The sequence below is a fragment of the Dipodomys merriami genome, unplaced genomic scaffold (assembly GCF_024711535.1).
Source record: "Dipodomys merriami isolate MVZ:Mamm:240054 unplaced genomic scaffold, mDipMer1.0.p SCAF_5, whole genome shotgun sequence".
NCBI lineage: Eukaryota > Metazoa > Chordata > Mammalia > Rodentia > Heteromyidae > Dipodomys > Dipodomys merriami.
This window is the reverse complement of record NW_027206068.1, coordinates 29,384,338-29,402,653: the sequence shown is the minus strand read 5'-3', so window position 1 is coordinate 29,402,653 and position 18,316 is coordinate 29,384,338. Positions and strand designations below refer to the sequence as shown.

The following is an 18,316-nucleotide window of genomic DNA, read 5'->3' as shown; positions in this document are numbered from 1 at the left end:
GCAAACATCTAGCTATCCTTAATCATTCATTTTAGATATAAGCATCAATTGATCATGATCCTGTTCACATATTAATGATTTGATATTTTCTATATTCATGTGGAATATTATACTGTACTTTTCTTTTCTGGCAATAAATTTGCTTGGCTTTGTTATCACGAAAACACTGGCCTCATAAAATGAATTTGGAAGCATTGTCTTCTAATTTTGGAGAGGTTATACAGAATTCTGGGGAGTTTATGCAGATTTTTTCCCTTAATATATATCTGGTAGATATCACCTGCAGAGCCATCTGCTTTACAGATGGAGTTTATTTTTATGATTTCTTTTCTAAATCATTTTCCATGCCCAAGCAAAGTGTGACTCCACTATAGACTGCAGAGATCCTGATATCACATATCTGCTGTATGGACCACAATGCAGGGGAAAAACCTAAATACAACACCCAGTTGGGCTGGGGGTTATGATCAAGCACACCTACCTCTGGGAGTTTGTGGCTGTCAGTAGCTCAATAGTACAATGGGAAGTGCAGCACAGTGGCTTCCAACCCACAGACTATCATGAAGACTGGTCTTTACTTCTATATTTATCTAAAGGTACTGGAGCACTAGTGGCGATAGTTTTTCATTAGAGATGGTGGGTGATTTCACGGTTGTGGTTTGTCAACTGTGACAGACTGAATAGTCAAGCTTTGTTCATCCTAAATGGAAAAGAAGACTACACCCAGTGTCTTGAGCATTGAAATAGAATATTTGATTATTGAGCAACCCTTGCCCACAGTAGTAACCAAAAAAAAATCACAACCTAGCTACTCCCCAGTCTTAAGTAATCTCTGAGAAATCCTCAACTAAAAGGACACAGGAAGTAAAGATTTCCAACTAAAACCTTGGACTCAGGTAGGTAAGCTATAATATAAAAACAAAATTCATAAAACATGAGGTAACAGGTCTTTTTCAAAAGTCAACAACTCTACAGTAAAAGTTCAAATGATAGTTAAGAGGGACAAATTTCAAAAATAATTTAAAAAAAAGCAATGACAAGGATGATTACCGAAATAAAAGAGATGAAATAGAAGATACAAATAAACAGCAGTGCTCAAAGATGATCCAAATAAGCAGCCAAATGAAATAAAGAAGACAATACAGAATATGAAAGATAAATTCAATAAATAAGTATATAGAAATCTTTTAAACAATTAAATGAAAGTGTTGGAAATGAAGAACTTGGTAACCCAATTTTAAAAATTCATTTAAAAGCCCAGCTTTGTTTGGGTCAAATTTTCTTCTGAAGACTCTTTCTTGCCCCCTGCTGTCCATTTACTGAACATAAGTCATAAAATATTCATTGAGAGAAAGACATTTAGATAGCAAGAAATCCTCTTTCCATTCCATATTTACATTTACATGATAAGAAAGTTTTGACATTTTAGTTCAGTCTTAGTGGGCAATATTTATGATAGGAAATGCTAAATTTATATTTTTATTATTATAAATGTGAATCATATTCACTGTTGTGACACATAAAAATAATAATCAATCTCACTGCTTAAAGATAATCACTATTATCAAATTATATATACATATATATACTTTTTACAATTGCTTCTGTGCAATATAGTTTTATATTTAATTTATTATTATTGCTACAGTATTGGGAACATACTACACAAATCTGGTATTTACTCTTCACTTATGAAAAATTTGCAATAATGTTGACTCATTTTCAAAATACATCTTCTAAATCACTAAATAATATTTCAAATATGTACAATTCTTCTTTGATGGCATTTAAATTGATGCAATGATTTCATATCATAAGGAGTTCCATAAAACAAAATTTCTTGACTATTCCTAACTTTATGCTTACATTTCTCAAAGCACAATTTCTAAGCCATACACACACATATTTTTAAGGCTTTTCATGCTAACAAATGAATTGAACTCTGAAAAATGTCCAGAAGCTTGTCATGACTCTGGAGAAGGCTCTTTAAAATGGAAGAGGTAACAATATCTTCGAAGTAAACTATGAATAAGGACAAAAAAGTTATATCTGATTATTTTTGATTCTCTTGTTCTTCAAAAGTGTCAAGTATAGGTCTGGGAAGGTGGCTCAGTGGTAGAGCGTTTGCCTTGCATGCTTGAGGCTCTGGGTTCAATTCCTCAGCACCTAAGCAAAAAGCCGGAAGTGGCGCTGTGGCTCAAGTGGTAGAGCGCTAGCCTTGAGCTGAATTGCTGAGGGACAGCACCCAGGCCCAGAGTTCAGGCTCCACGACCGGATCCCCCCAAAAAAGTGTCAAGTATAAGGGATAAAAGAGTCATACTTCTTGAAATCTTGATGGTTTGGGACCTACTTCCTCATTTATAATGAAAAAAATAAGTACTGCACTGTTAAACAGTGTGTTTTGTGAAATGATGCATGTGATATTGCATGTTTTAAAAATTATTTCATACCTGTAGAATATGTAACTTTTATTAGTTACTAATATAGACAGACTTGATACTCACTAGGCTATTTTTAAGTGCCAATACACCTTATATCTATGTCAATCTTTTTATATATATATATTTTATTATAAAGCTACTGTACAAAGGGGCTACAGTTATGTGAGTAAGGCAATGAGTACATTTCCTATCGAGCATTGTTACTCCAATACTTCTGATATCTATGTCAATCTTAATAGTAATTCTATTCTCAACTTTTAAGTTCACACATCAGAAAGTAATTTTTTGTTAATTATCTTTTTGAAAATTGTCAAATAACAATTACACCACATAGACTATTATGACTCAGCTATCAATTGCATTAACTTAGTTTCCAGGAAGAAAAAGTTACTTACAAACAGTTATTTATTAAGGATTCACATTTTATCTAAAAATGCTTCTACAGCCAGTGCCCTTTTACAAATTTCTTTTCAAAAATTATGCTTGTGGGTTTTCATTTTTAAAATGTCTGAAGATTAGTGTGAATAATTTTAGTCACATGAAATACAATGTGAAGAACATTATTCACTCACTGGGCTTTGCTGAATCTAAAAGCTAACACCTGTCGCTAGTCTCCAATAAATAAAGAAGGATTTGGAGGGAGGGAGGAGTAGGAGGAGGAAGCAGGAGAGGATAACTTAAGAACATACTGAATTTTTTAAAAAGGGAATGGTTAGCAAAGAGCCAGCGACTAACACCTGTGAGGACTACAGTCCTTTCTATCTGCCTATCACTTAGCTTCCAAGAATTCTAGCCATCACACTAGACTAAGGGCTTCAACCTTTGAAGGCATTTCAACACTTAAATTTTATTAAATGTGGTTGTTTGGAGGTAGACAGTTACCTACACCTAAGGAATTCAGGGTGATTTGTAGGAAATGGTAGAGAGTAAGAAAGGGAGAGAGATCAGACAGATAAGAGTAAATAAATATACTCTTCTTTCTCTTTTCTTCTGCCCATAGAATAAAAACTGTAAGAGGTAAAAAAAAAAAAAAAAGAAAACAAAAGACCTTACAGTTACTCAATACAATCCATCTTTACCTTAAAACTTAAGAAATAGTCCATGTGACACAGATAAATCCATAATGGGCCTGGTTGTCTCCCACTCTTAACTTCCAGGTCCTTTCCACACACCAGGATGTGTCTTCCTATCCCTCCTCCTCTCCTTCCTACTTTCCTCCCCCCCTTTTCCTCTAAGATTTTATTTTTTCCTTAAATCATTTAGCTAAAAAAAAATGCTCCTCTCAAAACAAATTCTTGTCTCTTAGCTTTCTTTTGGTTACTTAGAATATAAACATTGTTCCTAAAATAAAAGTCCAGTACGTTACATTGCAATTGTGTGGACTGCGTTACTACCCATTTACTATCTTACATGATCCTCACAAAACCCAATGAGGCAAAGCAAGAAAGGTATTATTGCCTTAAATTTAAGAATAACCAATAAAGCTCAGAGACATCCACACATTGACTTAAGATCACTTACAGTCAGGAAGAAGCCAGGACTCAAATGCTGTTTCTTACGAATACTTGTTACGGAGGAGAGTTTCCTCTGATCTGACTCTACCCTCTTCAGCAGAGGCAGGCTACATTCCCAGGGGGCTAGTTTAGTGAGGCTTGAGTCTGACCACCTACAGAGTGCACTCCTATTTTGCACCTAGTTCTCATCTGTAAAGGAGCAGTTTCTTACCCTTCTTCTTGGTCCTGATACTTATTTGGGGCTTCTAATTTTCTTTGGAGGAGTTTTGGGCTCCCGAGGGTCACTCCAAAGCTCCACCCTCTCCAAACAAGAAGTCGCGTCCTGAGTATCCAAGGAGACCACCGGTCCTTGCCCATCTTGCTCCTTCAGCGTTCTCCATTGGCCAATGAGATTCCCTTGCAGACTCCACCCCTCCGCCCCCGCCCCTATAATAACCAATGGGTTTGAAGCAAAGAAAACGCGCCCTTCCAAGCCCGGTCTTATTACCCTTCCTGTCGTGCGCACTCCCTCCTGGGATATGTAGTTTCCAATCCGAGAGACTAGTCAGGAGTGTGTCTTCCTTAGAACTACCAATCCCGTCGGCCTTCGCGAAAGGGGGCGGAAATAGGCAAGGACTACGGGTCCCGGTTTGCACTTGGAGCTTTACGAATCACCTAAGTGCAGGGAGTGGGTTTGCTGGGCAGCAGCAGCAAACCCAGACGCCTCCTTTCTGACTTGAAGCAACTCCGTGGCCAAGCCAATTGGCTGTGGCCAGGCGTCCTCCGCGGGCTGAGGGAAACGGGCACGTCATGTTCGCCTCCTGCGCTGGCCCGGGGCTTGGCTGCCTCGGCCGGGGGCTGGGCTGGGCCCGCGCTGGGCGTTGGACGGGTCGGGCTTTTCAGGGCCGGCTGTGTAGCTCAGCACCTGGGCCCGACGTCCTTCCGCCTGGCCCGGCGCGCCGGCCTCTGAAGGAGTGGACGCTGCTGGTGAGCCCGTTCGGTCGGCTGCGAGCGCGGCTCCGGTGCCACCTGGCCGTGAGGCCCCTGGACCCCCTCACCTTCCCCGATGGCGACCGCGTGCTGGTGACGATGTCCGGCGTGGAGGGCGGGACGCCTGGCCTGGACAGCCTGCAGGTGCAGTACGACGAGGCCCTGCAGGAGATGGCCATCGTGTCGGACACCATCGATCCCCGGGCGTCGGTGGAGGTGAACGTACCCCTGAAGTTTGGCAAGTGACGTTCAAGTTCGAACGAGTTTGGGGCCCACCGCACTCGCGGCGCTCTTGTTAAAAGTTCAGCCCGCGCACATTTTTTAATCAGTCACTTGGGACACCTGTCTCATTTAGAGCTGGCCCCTAAAGAAGCTTCCTCTTTTGCATCCACACCGAGTTCCCGAGTAGTATTTAAGAATCAACCTCACAATTAAGAAAAAAAATTAAATCGAGTGGAAACATGATTTGGAATAATCCCCTTATGCATCTTTGTCACACTGTCATTAGTAAACTGGTTTATTTTTCAGGGTTGATAATCCATTGAATAGTATGGTTCTCCATTTAAGTTTCCCCTTGCCACACCTTGGCCAAATAACCCTGTATCCTGAATGTTCCATAGATAGGTAACCTAGAGCAGGTATGGTTTCACATAAGCACCCAGCTTCTTAATAATTTGTCTCCATTCTTTTTGGCCTAAGTATATTCTCAAATTTGGCCTAGCAAGTTTTTGAAGAACTAGACATAGAAAGACTGCCAGGGAACTTCTGCAATAATAATACAAGTTGTTTCCTAGACATTGGGTTTGGTGTAACTTCCCAGAGGTAACTTTTTAGGGAGAGTTCTCCAGGCTTTCATTCTTAGAAATGAAGGAAGACATTGAAAATGATTATAGTAATGATTTAGCATTTCTGAGGTAATCTTTTGTAATCCTTATAGTTGCATTATAAAATAGACATTATCACCATTTTAGATGAGGAAGCTAAGATACAGGAAGTTGGGTGCTGATGGATTATGCCTGTAATCCTAGCTACTCTGGGGGCTGACATTTGAGGATCATAGTTCAAAGCTAGACAGGGCAGGAAAGTCCTTGAGATGCATAGCTCCATTAAACTACTCAGAAAAAGCCAGCAGTTGTGCTGTGGTAGAGTGCTAGCCTTGAGCACCAAGAGGCTCAGTGACAGTGCCTATTCCCTGACTTCAAGTCCCAGGACTGGCAAATAAAATAAAGTAAAATACAAATAAGATATAGGAAGTATCATAAAGTATTTATTGTGGATGAACAAATAGAAAAAAAATCAGTGACTTCATGGAACTCACATTGTAGTGGAGGGTAGATTTTAAAATGCCTTCTCTTTAATACATGAAGTGATGGAGTTTGGCTATGGATTGGATTCACTCAGTCTGACTAGGTAAATAAGAGAACTTGCTCTCTAAATGTAATAGTCTTGGGGAGAGAGATGCTATGGAGCTTTGCCTATAGTACAAAATAGACTGAGTGTTGAGTAGACTAAGCAAAAGTATGGTAGCACAGATGAATACAGATACTTTTTGTTGGTGATTCTTACCCTCATCGTTGCTTCTTCTTTTTAGATTTGGAGCCCAATTTCCAATGTACTGTTCCTATTCATCTATTCCACAGGCCCCCTCAAATCTAGCTTCATGCTTTTCCTCCTCCACATTGTCTCTTACTTGTTTCAGCAGATGGGTTGAAGTAATGTGTAGCTTTAATTTCTCCACCTACTTAGCAAGGTAGAGGAAGTTTAAAATGTTTCATTCTTTTCATAGCTGTCATCAGTGCTTTAGATACAACCATGTGTTGTGACATTACATTATTATAATTATTATTAGAAATAAGCTTTGCAGTTAATTTGTATCTGTGTTTCTGCGAGATAAAATTGTTTTTCTTGTTTTTTTTTTGTTTGTTTGTTTTTGGGTCCGGTCGTGGGGCCTGAAATCTGGGCCTGGGCGCTGTCCCTCAGCTCTTCAGCTCAAAGCTAGCACTCTACCACTTGAGCCACAGCGCCACTTCCAGCTTTTTTCTTTTTGCTTATGTGATGCTAAGGAAGCGAACCCAGGACCTCAGGCATGCAAGGCAAGTGCTCTACCACTGAGCCACCTTCCCAGCCCAAAATTGTTTTTCTTATATTGTCACAATTGCAATAAAAATATTGCTGTTTTAAATAACAGATTACAGTTATAAAGCTATGGAGATTGATTTTATAATTATTGAAATTGTAGCAATAAGCCCCAATTTGTTTACTTCTGCATTTTACTATAAGAAGATATTTATGTGAATTAAGTACTAAGTTATCAATATTTCTGTCTATTTTTTTTTATGTCGTTCGTGGGGCTTGAATTCTGGGCCTGGGCCCTGTCCCTGAGCTCTTCAGCTCAAGGCAAGCGCTCTACCACTTGAGCCACAGCACCACTTCTGGTTTTCTGGTGGTTTATTGGAGATAAGTTTCATGGCTTTTCTTGCCCAGGCTAGCTTTGAACCTTGATCCTCAGATCTCAGCCTCCTGAGAAGCTAGAATTACAGGCGTGAACTACCAGTGCCCCACTAGTATTTCTAAGTCTTTTAACGCAGAGATGCCTAAGGTTAAACTGTAAGTAGACAAGTGACAATGGCACCTCTAATTCCTTATTTCCCAGCTCTGAATATATTCCCACTTAACTCATTATTATGGTTATTGTTTACTAGTGACACCACTTTTGAAAAAATACTTCAAATATCTTGTAACCTAGCTGCACGGTAATAGTTTAGTTTTTTAGATGTGAAGGATTAGAGGGAGAATTTGCAAATCTAAACCATGGTCATATGTATTACATGGTATTACTTTATGCTTTTAATTTGGAGGAGGGTTCTGAATAAATCTTTAAATCTTCCCGAATATAAGAGACACTTAGCTTGCTGACTATCCTAACATATTTTTATTTACTTGTGTGTGTGTGTGTGTGTGTGTGTGTGTGTGTGTGTGATTCTCAGAGAATCCTTTCTATGATATTTTGTAAGAGAGGTAACAGTTTCTTCTCTCTTTACTTCATGTTGCTTCTTCCTCTCTTTAAAACAGTGAGAAACAATCATTTCTAAAAACTGGCAGAAAGATGTTGCATTTGATCCAGTTGCCTTGGTTGAGACAATATTTTTAGAGACTGTTGACCAAGATGTTCTCTCTAGGATTTAGTAAAATGAGGAATGTAGCTAAGGAACTGGATCTCTAGCAGGTATTAAAATGCTTTGGAGTTCTTTAGTACTAAACTGTTTTTTTCCTTCTCTTTTAGATTTGAATATCAAGTCATTGGGATCTGGCTGTGTAAAAGTCCAGAATATTGAATGTGATCATTGCAAAATTGAAACTGAACAGGGTACCAGCTTCTTGCACTCTGTTAAGGTATACATACTCTAAACTACTCTTTAAAAAAACAGACCAACTGTCTACTAACTCATATACAATTATAGTTCCGCAACTGTGGTGGCTCTTCCCTTCTTGGGTTCCTAGATGCCTTCCTAGAAAGGAGCTAAGTTCCTTCCATCTTTTGGCTCTCACCTAGAATCACTGGGAGGGGGCTGAGCACAGAAAAGGCACACCCATTCTATAAGTGCCAGCCTGGAAGTGGCATACAGCATATTCACTTGTATTTTATTGGCAACAACTGAGGTTAGGAAACACACTGCCTTTCCTTTGGACAATAAACATTGATTTCAGTTTTTGACATAGTTGGCAAGTGTGAAATGAAGCTACACATACATGTATGTTTAGGGTCTGCCTGAAGGGACTAACTAGAACACGCCTACTGTTTTATTTCTGCTTGGAAGCATTTTCATTTAGCTTTTTTTCTTGGGTGCAATACAATGTACTATGACCCTGAGAGTAATGTGTCCTCATTCAGCCCCCTCCAGCCTTATAAATATGGATTTGGGGATCATATAGAACTGGATTCTAATTGATTCTATTTATTTTTTTGTTATTTATTTATTTATTATCGGTTGTGGGGGCTTAACTCTGGGCCTGGCACTGCCCCTCAGCTCTTCAGCTCAAGGCTAGCACTCTATCACATGATTCACAGCACCACTTCTGGCTTTTTCTGCTTATGTGGTGCTGAGGAATCCAACCGAGGGCCTCATGCATGCAAGACAAGCACTGTACCACTGATCTACCTTCCCAGCCCCGACATTTTTTTTTTTTTCTTAACAGCTATCTAACTTCTGAGATTCAGGGTTTTTACCCTCTATAAAATGGGAAAAATAGAATACCTATCTCTTTAAATTGTTAGAATTAAATGCTATAGTTCATGTAAAGTAGGCTACATTGTCTTTCTAGTACTGACAAACTGCCAAAAAAGAGATAACTATTGGTAATAGTAACTGATTGATAATGGCAGTGGTTAATGTGCTCCCTTTTTGTGTTTACTTACCTGGTTACAGGAATCTGTGACTCCCAAGTCCTTCTTAAAAGAAGCTACTGGAATATAGCTCTATATAATTTTGTTTTAGAAAGTATTTCTTTTTTTTCTTTGTCTCTAATAACTGTTTTGACAGCAGTTGGCATTTTCTTTTCAGTTGATATGATTATACTAGTGTCAGTTTCATTTCCAGGTTCTTCTCTTGGTGTTTCATTATTGTTAAGAAAGAAACATGATAAATGTTTCACTAATTTAAGACAAACTTTATTTCTTCCTTTTTTGTCTATATGTTTTATTTGTCTTTCAGAGTCAAAAATTATATGTTCAAACTAAAGGTGGTAAAGTGATCTGTGCTGGAACAATCTACGGAGATACAGATATCCATGCATCGGATAAAAGTGTAAGATCCATTGTAGCAATGAGACACTATGTTGAAAATGAACTTTACAGTTTTGGGGGGGTTGGGGATGTGAGGAGGGTAGGTATTGTAGGGGAAAAACAAAGGAGGGGGTAACAATGCTTGATAGGAGATGTACTCATTACCTTAGTCATATAACTGTACCCCTCTGTACAGTATCTTTACAATAATATATATATATTTTAAAAAATCAAAAGTGTAAGATCAGAGCTTTCTCTTGTTAGCAATTACAGTTTTGCTTCCCATTGACTTTAAAGTAGGTGGCTTTTAAAGAAAAAATCTTCAATGCATTCTGGTTTGTTAGTAAATTCAAATGTAATTGTAGTCATTAAATATGCAATTTAAATTTTAGTTTGTGATTTTAATACTTGTGACAGTTCCTTATTTCAAATGAGTAACGACTTAAATACTTAACATTTAGTTCTTATCCTGATTTTTAGTAGTTATTGGTTAAAATATCTCATTAAGTTATACCAACATATCTGCACTCGATTTTCTTGGATAAGGTTTACTTGAATACTATAGTTTCCAAGACCTGCTTACTTCCCCTCTAGAGAAATTGAAGAATTAATTTGTAATTCAGCTTTCTTCTGTACTGTCCACAAGGTGGCACTGTTAGATATCTTTACTATTCAAATCCTTCCATAGTAGCTATTGGAATTTTTATTAGTATAGGAAGATAGTTTGTAATTTTTCTTTTGTTGTTATTGTTCTAGTACTCCGACTTGAACTCAGGCCTCATGATTCTGCTCAGCCTTTTCCCTCTTGGATGGCACTTTACCACCTGTACCATACCTCCAGTTCCAAGTTTCTGGTCATTAATCAGAGAAAAGTCTTCAGGATTTTTCTGCTCATGCTACTTCAAATCAAGAGCCTCAGATCTCAGCCTCCTGAATAACTAGAATTATAGGCAGGAACAACCAGTTCTCAAATTGTAGATTTTAATCAACTGTTTTATTGCTTTCTGTGATTTAGCATAGTATTAAAAGTAGTGGTAAAAATTTTAAATTACTTTGCATATAGCTATTGAAAATGAAAATATGTGATATTGAAATTAATGATACACAACATATAAATAGATGTATGTGTACATACTCATACATACATATGTGTGTGTGTGTGTGTGTGTGTGTGTGTGTAAGAGACACTTTATTCACTAACAGGGTAGGTACCAATAATTATACTATCTGAAGGAATCTTAACATTTACTATTTAAATTAATAAACTTGTAGTTCTTCAATAAAATTTCTTCCAGCATGTTCAGTCAAAAAAAATAGTAAAGGTACAATTTTGGAAGTCTTTAAAAATGTGACCAATAATGTTTTTAAATCTTAAAAAAAATTCAAGACTTTTTTTTGTTTTAAAGTTTTGCAATCTGCACCAGTGTTTTATTAGATTTTTATTGTAAAGATACTGTACAGAAGGATTGCAGTTACATGAGTTAGGTAATTAGTACATTTCTTAACAAACAGTGCTACCTCCTCCCTCATTTTCTCCTACATTCCCTCACTGCTCTAGTGCACCTTTCTCCATCAGCTTTTCATATACTTTTATTATACATATATATGTATGTGTGTGTGTATATGAGTATAAAACTGATAAATATCAACAGATTATACTATGTATATACAGGCACATACGCATACATATACCCATAAGTATAATAAAGCATCTCTTTATAATTAAATTTGTAAGTAAAGTACACCTTTTTTTCAGGAATTCAATCTTTTTTTGGGGGGGGGGTCCGGTCGTGGGGCCTGAACTCTGGGCCTGGGCGCTGTCCCTCAGCTCTTCAGCTCAAGGCTAGCGCTCTACCACTTGAGCCACAGCATCACTTCTGGATTTTTTTCTTTTTGCTTATGTGGTGCTGAGGAATCAAACCCAGGGCCTCACACATGCAAGGCAAGCGCTCTGCCACTGAGCCACCTTCCCAGCCCCAGGTATTTAATCTTTATTATAAGGTTGAGGCAAAGAAAACATTTGCATTCTCACAAATGTGCTTATAGGGGGAAAACCTTTCTTTGACAAATTTATTGAAATTATTTAAAGTAAAAATTGATATTAATCCACATGTAATTAATGCAAAAGAAAATGTCTACTTAACTAGAAATAAAATATATGAATTTTAAATTCAGAAGGGAAAGTAATTCTGATTTACTTTACATAAAACTCTATGAGTACTTTTTTCTCTTTTTCTACTTATGTCTTCTAATATGTTAATATTCTTGAAACTGAACTCTTGTTAGATAACAATTTCTGGCCTTGTCAGGAGAAATGTTATTGATGCCAGTGTGTTCCAGGTAGTGAGACCGTTTCTTTAAATACCAAGTATACTACTTGAAGTTGCTTCTGGGAAAAATGGGGGCAAGTTTTTAATGTCAATATTTTTATATTCATATCATAAAGATGATTTTGGAGGTTACTATTTTATATGTGACCAATATTTGAAACAAATGCATACTGAGCTTTATTAGGGAAGTTTAAGGATGAACATAAAATCCTTTTCATTTTAATCACTGGAAGGCTACTGCCTTATTAATTATAAAGTGGGAAAATTCTAGAGATCAAAAGTGTAGCTGTCATGTAAACATACTAAAGGATAGAAATCAAGATAGCTCAATAGAAAAGTATTGCAAAATTCAATACATTTATTATTCCTCTAGCAATAATAATCAAGTAAATTTGAAATAGAATTGCTATAATCTGATAAAAGGTATATAAAAGATATCCACAGCACACATCATGTTCTGTGTGGAGATGCTTTATACTTTCTTCTTGAGAATAATGGGTAAAGGTGGCTGCTCTTTCCTCTATTAGCAACTTTTCATAGATGGATTGAAGGCTGGAGCCTTCAATGGTAAGACAAAAAAAGAATGAAAAAGCTGAGGAAAAGCATTAGTATAAGTATTGGAAGAGGGAACATGGAAATATCCACTTGTGCAGAATATAATTATACATTAGAATTTTTTTTTTGTTGGTCATGGGGCCTGAACTCTGGGCCTGGGCACTGTCCCTCAGCTCTTCAGCTGAAGGCCATAGCACCACTTCTGGCTTTTTCTGCTTATGTGGTGCTGAGGAATCAAACCCAGGGCCTCATGCATGCAAGACAAGCAGTCTACCACTGAGCCACCTTCCCAGGCCCACATTAGAAGTTTTTAAATACAAATTTTGTCATTAAATATGAATACTAGAATAATAGGTACTACTAGTGAGTTTATTTTGTTGCTGGATTAAGGTCAAATGAAAATATCAAATATACCTTGAAAGATATACCTTATATAGCAGGAGTAAATCTTACAAAACATCAAAAATTCTACATGGAAAATACAAAACATTATTAAGAAAAGTTAATAGTGTTAAGTAGCAGAATTTACTTTGGATCTTATATTCTAGAAAGAGCGCATGTTGTTCACAAGCCTGTAGAGCTAGGAGTTACTTAGAATTTAAAAAACTGTAGAATCAAGAATAGATAGGAGTTAGAAGCAAGAAAACCATTGTACATTAAGTAAAAACAAAACAAAACAAAACCCTCATATAGTTGCCCACTAATTCCAAGTATACTATTTTGGCTTTATTTCCAGTTTTTGTTTTATAACCAACTGATTGGAGTTTTTTTCTTATTAGACTGTAACTGTAGATAAACTGCAAGGAAGTTCAATTAATATATCTACTGAAGATGGTTTGCTGGAAGCCAAGTATCTTTACACAGAATCATCATTTGTGTCTTCTGCTGCTGGAAATATTGCATTAGGAAATGTGCATGGTAAGCTGACAGAAGATTAATAAGTCTTAGACTTTACATATAGCATAAATTTTAAGAGATGACTGTGTAGTTGAAGAAGGATCAAGAAACTGGCCTTAGCTGGGCACCAGTGCCTCACGCCTGTAATCCTAGCTACTCAGGAGGCTGAGATCTGAGGATCCAGTTCAAAGCCAGCCCAGCCATGAGACTTTTATCTCCAATTAACCACCAGAAAACTGGAAGTGGCACTGTGGCTCAAGTGGTAGAGTGCTTGCCTTGATCTGAAGTGCTCAAAGACAGTGCCCAGGCCCAGAGTTCAAGCCCCATGACCAACCAAAAAAAAAAAAAAAAAAGAATCTGGCCTTTTTCTAAATAATTAATTGCAGTCCAGATACCCTTTTAAAATATTATGAAAGTGAAATGATAAAAAGCTATTTTGCCAAAGCATTGATATGATATTACATATGAAACTGACAATAATTCTGATTTTAACGCATATCCTTATAACATGAAATGAATAACAAAAAATATATGACATTAAATAAAAGTAGTTTTAAATAAAGATGAGTTTTCAGTGATTGCTTTTATATTATGATAGGAGAGCTAAAGTTAAATTAATGAAACATTTGGGTGGATCTAATTATAGGAACTTGGTTATACTAATTTTGGTTAAATGGTATGTACACTTGCGTTGGCACCAAATCCTCTCGATACCTTGCCATTTTCAGTTATCTGAGTAAGTTTCTTTTTTATACTTTTTCAAACATGTCTGCAGAAAACCTTTTTATTTAATGTAAGCAGTAATACTTGGTTCATATTTGTTTTAGGGAAAGGAAAAGAGAGTATAATAGTAAGGTAGCTTGGCAAAAGTCACACCCTAGAGTTCAGTGTCACTCAGCCTGCTTCTTGTATTTCCATAGAGCAGATGACTTAAATCCAGGTGTGGATACTTTCTGCAATATATATGACTAGAATTAAGAATTACTTATCCCAGAATGAACTGTATTATATATACACATCTGCCAAAAGCTTTGCGGGCTATATTCCAGGAAGTATGGAATTGTGCTTTTTCCATAAATGGTCCATTTTTGTAGTAAAGCTGAATATTAGTACCTATACATTTTGGCAAAATCCCCAGAGTGAGCACAAATTATTAGGTGCTATTAGAAAGTATGGTTAGTACTAGGCTGGCCATTGCTGTATACAGAAAGTTGACAAGTTGTAAATTGACAAGTAAATTTCTCATTATAAAACAGAAACAAAAATTTAAAAAAATCATTATACACTTTCAGTAATTCTTGAGCCTCAATTTAATTGTTAAACTTTAACTATTCTTGTAAGCAAGTACTTCAATGTTGCTCATAATTAAAGTATTATGCCAAATCTACAGAATAGCTTTAAGTGAGAAGACAAGTTTCTTATCAACTCAGATGATGATGAACACCCATAGGAAAAATAGCTCTGCTCTCCGCACTGCTTTATATGATGACTATACTTAGTACTTTCACATCTTTGCTTTTAAGAAAAACAGGAATTGAAGTTGGGATAGTATATCACTAATAGCGTATATGATAGTCAGACAGGTGAACTATTTTGAGGCAGCCCTCAAAATACTCCAAGTCTTTTGATTAAAGAAGCTAAAACAGAAACACTGTGAAGGATAAGGGTTCATTCGTTTGCTCTTGTAAAGGAATATTATACTTATATTTATATTTACTGTCCTTTAGTAGGAAGTCAAATATATTTCCTTACATGGTTAAAAGCTAGATCTTGTGTTAGACTTCTGTCTCCAGTTTGGGTTTCCCTGAAAGTGGAAATACTGAGAGAGGAACTAGAGAGCTTTGCATTAGCTAGGGAGACTTCTTGAGACTGATGCCACATGAAGGAAGGAAGCCCAATTTCCATGGGAGAACTTGTACTATGATACGATTTCCACATCCCCAGTGGGGAGCTCTGAAGCTGGCATGGTCCCTCAGAGTTGTGTCAAGTTGGAGTGAGGAGAGCTGGACTTTCATATCCCCAGTCATTAGATGCCAGCTGCCCCAGGGAGAGTGTGATGTTGGGCCAACATGGCTCTCTGTAACTGAGGCAGTTCCAATGAGGGCTGACAGTTGAGGGCTGGCTGCCAGCAGTGCTCTCAACAGCTAGGAAAATAAGCCTTTCTGGGAGGAAGGGGGCTCAGGATGACGGCTCATAGCCTTTGCTCTGGGTATATTTACTCTGCGACACCCTTGTGTACTAGATTTTGGGGCAGGAGATGATACCTGTCCTTAAAGAATGCACAGTTTAGTGGAAGGATTAATGTCTTCCTCAGTTTCTCAGCCATTCCCATCCCTATTGGGATGTCACCTCCCACTTCATCTGCAGTTGCAATGCAGTCTCAAGGCATTGTTATCCTACCTCAGTGTAGTGCATTTGTGACAGTCTGTCACCACTCTTTTGTAATACTAGCACAGCAGTTGCTTCCATGTTGTTTGGCCCTGTTTTTCCATCTAGCCCTTACCTCTAGATCTACTGCAGCTTTTCAGTATGTACAAAAGAGAAAAAAAAACAGAAATGAGAAAACCCTTCTTATTCCTAATGCATACCCCCCAGTGCTCTGTTTTTTAAATGACCCTTTGGAGAGCTTATGTTTCTTGTCCCTCTTCCCATATCACCTGTATTTCTGTCATTGCCCCAGGGGATCAGGTGAACATACTCTTCAAGTTTGAAATTTAGGGTACAGTAGGTAAACAAGAGAAGGCAGGGTTTTAGTCTCACATCCTTTAGGTGAAAAGGTGGAAGTCTCTATGTTCTAACTACAGGAGTCTTATGGGGGAGTTTTATGTCTACCAAAGATTTTCCCAAGCCAGAACTCTGACCATATATTTCAGTGAATTCTTTGTTTCAAATGCTGACAGTTATATAATGCAAATTAGATGTATATATTGGCTGTATTCCAACATGCTGGCATAGGATCTTAAAACTCGTGTTTATGGGAAAATGTTGCTACTTCCTAATATCTGACTTATAGAAAATAAAGTTTGAGACTATAAGCATTCTAAAAGCTGCCTGTTGAAGATTTATTTAATTTGGCTTCCTTCTTAAGCTAGACTTTAACAGATTTTTTTATAACAGATTTTTTTATAAGTGGAGCTGAAATTTCCAATATATAGATGTTGTAAAAAGCAGGCATACACAGATATGAACAAGAACTGTCTTTTTGGTAAGTTTTACTAGTATTTGCGTTTGGTGCCCTTTTGCCAGTAATTAGGCAGTGGGTGTTTGAAAGCAAACATGTAATGAGTGCCTAAATTAGCAAATTCCTTCCACTTAATGGACAATTGGTTGTTTACAGATGATGAAAACAGACTTAGAAATGTCCAATTGTTTATGCTCAGCTCTAAGTTAACTAGTAAAATAGCGAGGATTTTATCATAGTTTAATTACTTTTAGGAGATATTCTTAAATTTGGTAGATATTAGATACTCTTAAACATCTTGATTCTAACCAAAATTTCCATCATTGATTTAAAGACATTCTGGTCCTAGAGATGTTTCCTATAGTCAGAAAGCTCTGTAACACAGATGTACTGAGTCAGCAATGTTCCATGTTGTAACTTCCTTGAGTTTCCAGACTATTTATTAATGCCTATGATATCTGACACAAAATGTGAATATTCTAGTCAGTGTTTGAATTCAACTCCGTGGTGGTATTTTAGAAACTATGTTCCTTCTTTGAAAGTAATGTTTAAACCATGATCATATGCTTTTACTGAGGGAAAAAAACCCCTCAGTATGTTTATCTTTGGATTGATTGCCTTTGTCTCAGGCCATGTTAGAATGAAGGATGGCAAAATAAGAGAAACCATCGATTTTTTAAAATACTGAGATTTATGGGAAAGTTGCAGAACTTTAGCATAGCAGGAGCCTACCTAGTTATTACTGATCACATAGTGTCTGCTTTATTGGAAAGATGCTTTGACCACGATATACTTCTCAAATAGTTAATTTCTAATTGTTTCCAATGATTAGAGCTTAACTGGGTGAACCCAAACTATACACAATTCTGTTAATAATTCTCATTGTTGATATGTGTACTTCTAATATGCTAACTCATTCCACTAAGTATTTGAGTCAGAGTTCCTTTTGCATATTCTAATGACTTGGAATATTTCTGTTCAAGGCAAAGATTTGCTAAATCTTTTGACAGTGAATTGAAACTATGTTTTTGTCAGAAAAAGTTTTCATTAAAATGTAGTAAATTTTACCTGGGTATCAGTGGCTTATACCTGTAATCCTAACTACTCAGAAGGCTGAGTTGTAAGGATTGTGGTTCAAAGCCAGCCTGGGCAGGAAGACTCTCATCTCCAGTTAATTACTATATAGTCAGAGGTGATGCTGTGGCTAACCTTAAGCACAAAAGCTAACGGACAGTGCCCAGGCCCTGAGTTTAAACCCTAGGATCTACACACACAAAAAAGTAACTTTTTGGGGAAATTAAGTGGGAGAAAAACAAGGGAGAGGGTAACAATGTTCAACAAGAAATATACTCATTACATTATGTATGTAACTGTAACCCTTCTATACATCACCTTGACAATAAATTTTTTAAAAAAGGTAAATTTTTACTGCATTCATTGAAGACAAATGTAAGACTATAAAGTGCTATTTCATTGTGAATGAGTGATTGGACTCACTAACTAAATAACTAAATCTATATCTTAGTTCTTCATGAATGGTTGTAAATATTAGGGATACAAATATAAAGTTAGAAATATTAGGGATTTGATCCATCTAAGTGTTCAAGAAATGGGAGGAGTAGAGAATTAGTAATATTGAAGCAGCT

At 37.0% G+C, this 18,316-nt stretch overlaps 2 protein-coding genes across 5 annotated transcripts in view; one reads left to right on the top strand and one right to left on the bottom strand.

The window, feature by feature from the left end:
- Ccdc146 (coiled-coil domain containing 146) overlaps positions 1 to 4,524 on the bottom strand; it is a 111,566-nt gene extending 107,042 nt beyond the window's left edge. Inside the window, exon 1 of one of the 3 annotated variants that reach the window (XM_069996324.1) lies at positions 4,443 to 4,524. The gene's annotated coding sequence lies outside the window, so the exon portion shown is untranslated. Of the gene's footprint in view, positions 1 to 481; positions 600 to 4,166; positions 4,314 to 4,442 lie in introns of those variants that run through there. The other 2 variants (XM_069996323.1, XM_069996326.1) reach the window with 2 other exon arrangements.
- A 60-nt stretch (positions 4,525 to 4,584) lies between these two features.
- The window catches only part of Fam185a (family with sequence similarity 185 member A), a 33,496-nt gene continuing 19,764 nt past the window's right edge, over positions 4,585 to 18,316 (top strand). Inside the window, exons 1-4 of one of the 2 annotated variants that reach the window (XM_069996333.1) lie at positions 4,585 to 5,162; positions 8,208 to 8,317; positions 9,637 to 9,729; positions 13,372 to 13,510. In XM_069996333.1, the coding sequence (XP_069852434.1) occupies positions 4,745 to 5,162; positions 8,208 to 8,317; positions 9,637 to 9,729; positions 13,372 to 13,510 (760 nt within the window). In that variant the 5' untranslated portion in view covers positions 4,585 to 4,744. The remainder of the gene's footprint in view (positions 5,163 to 8,207; positions 8,318 to 9,636; positions 9,730 to 13,371; positions 13,511 to 18,316) is intronic. The other variant, XM_069996332.1, reaches the window with a different exon arrangement.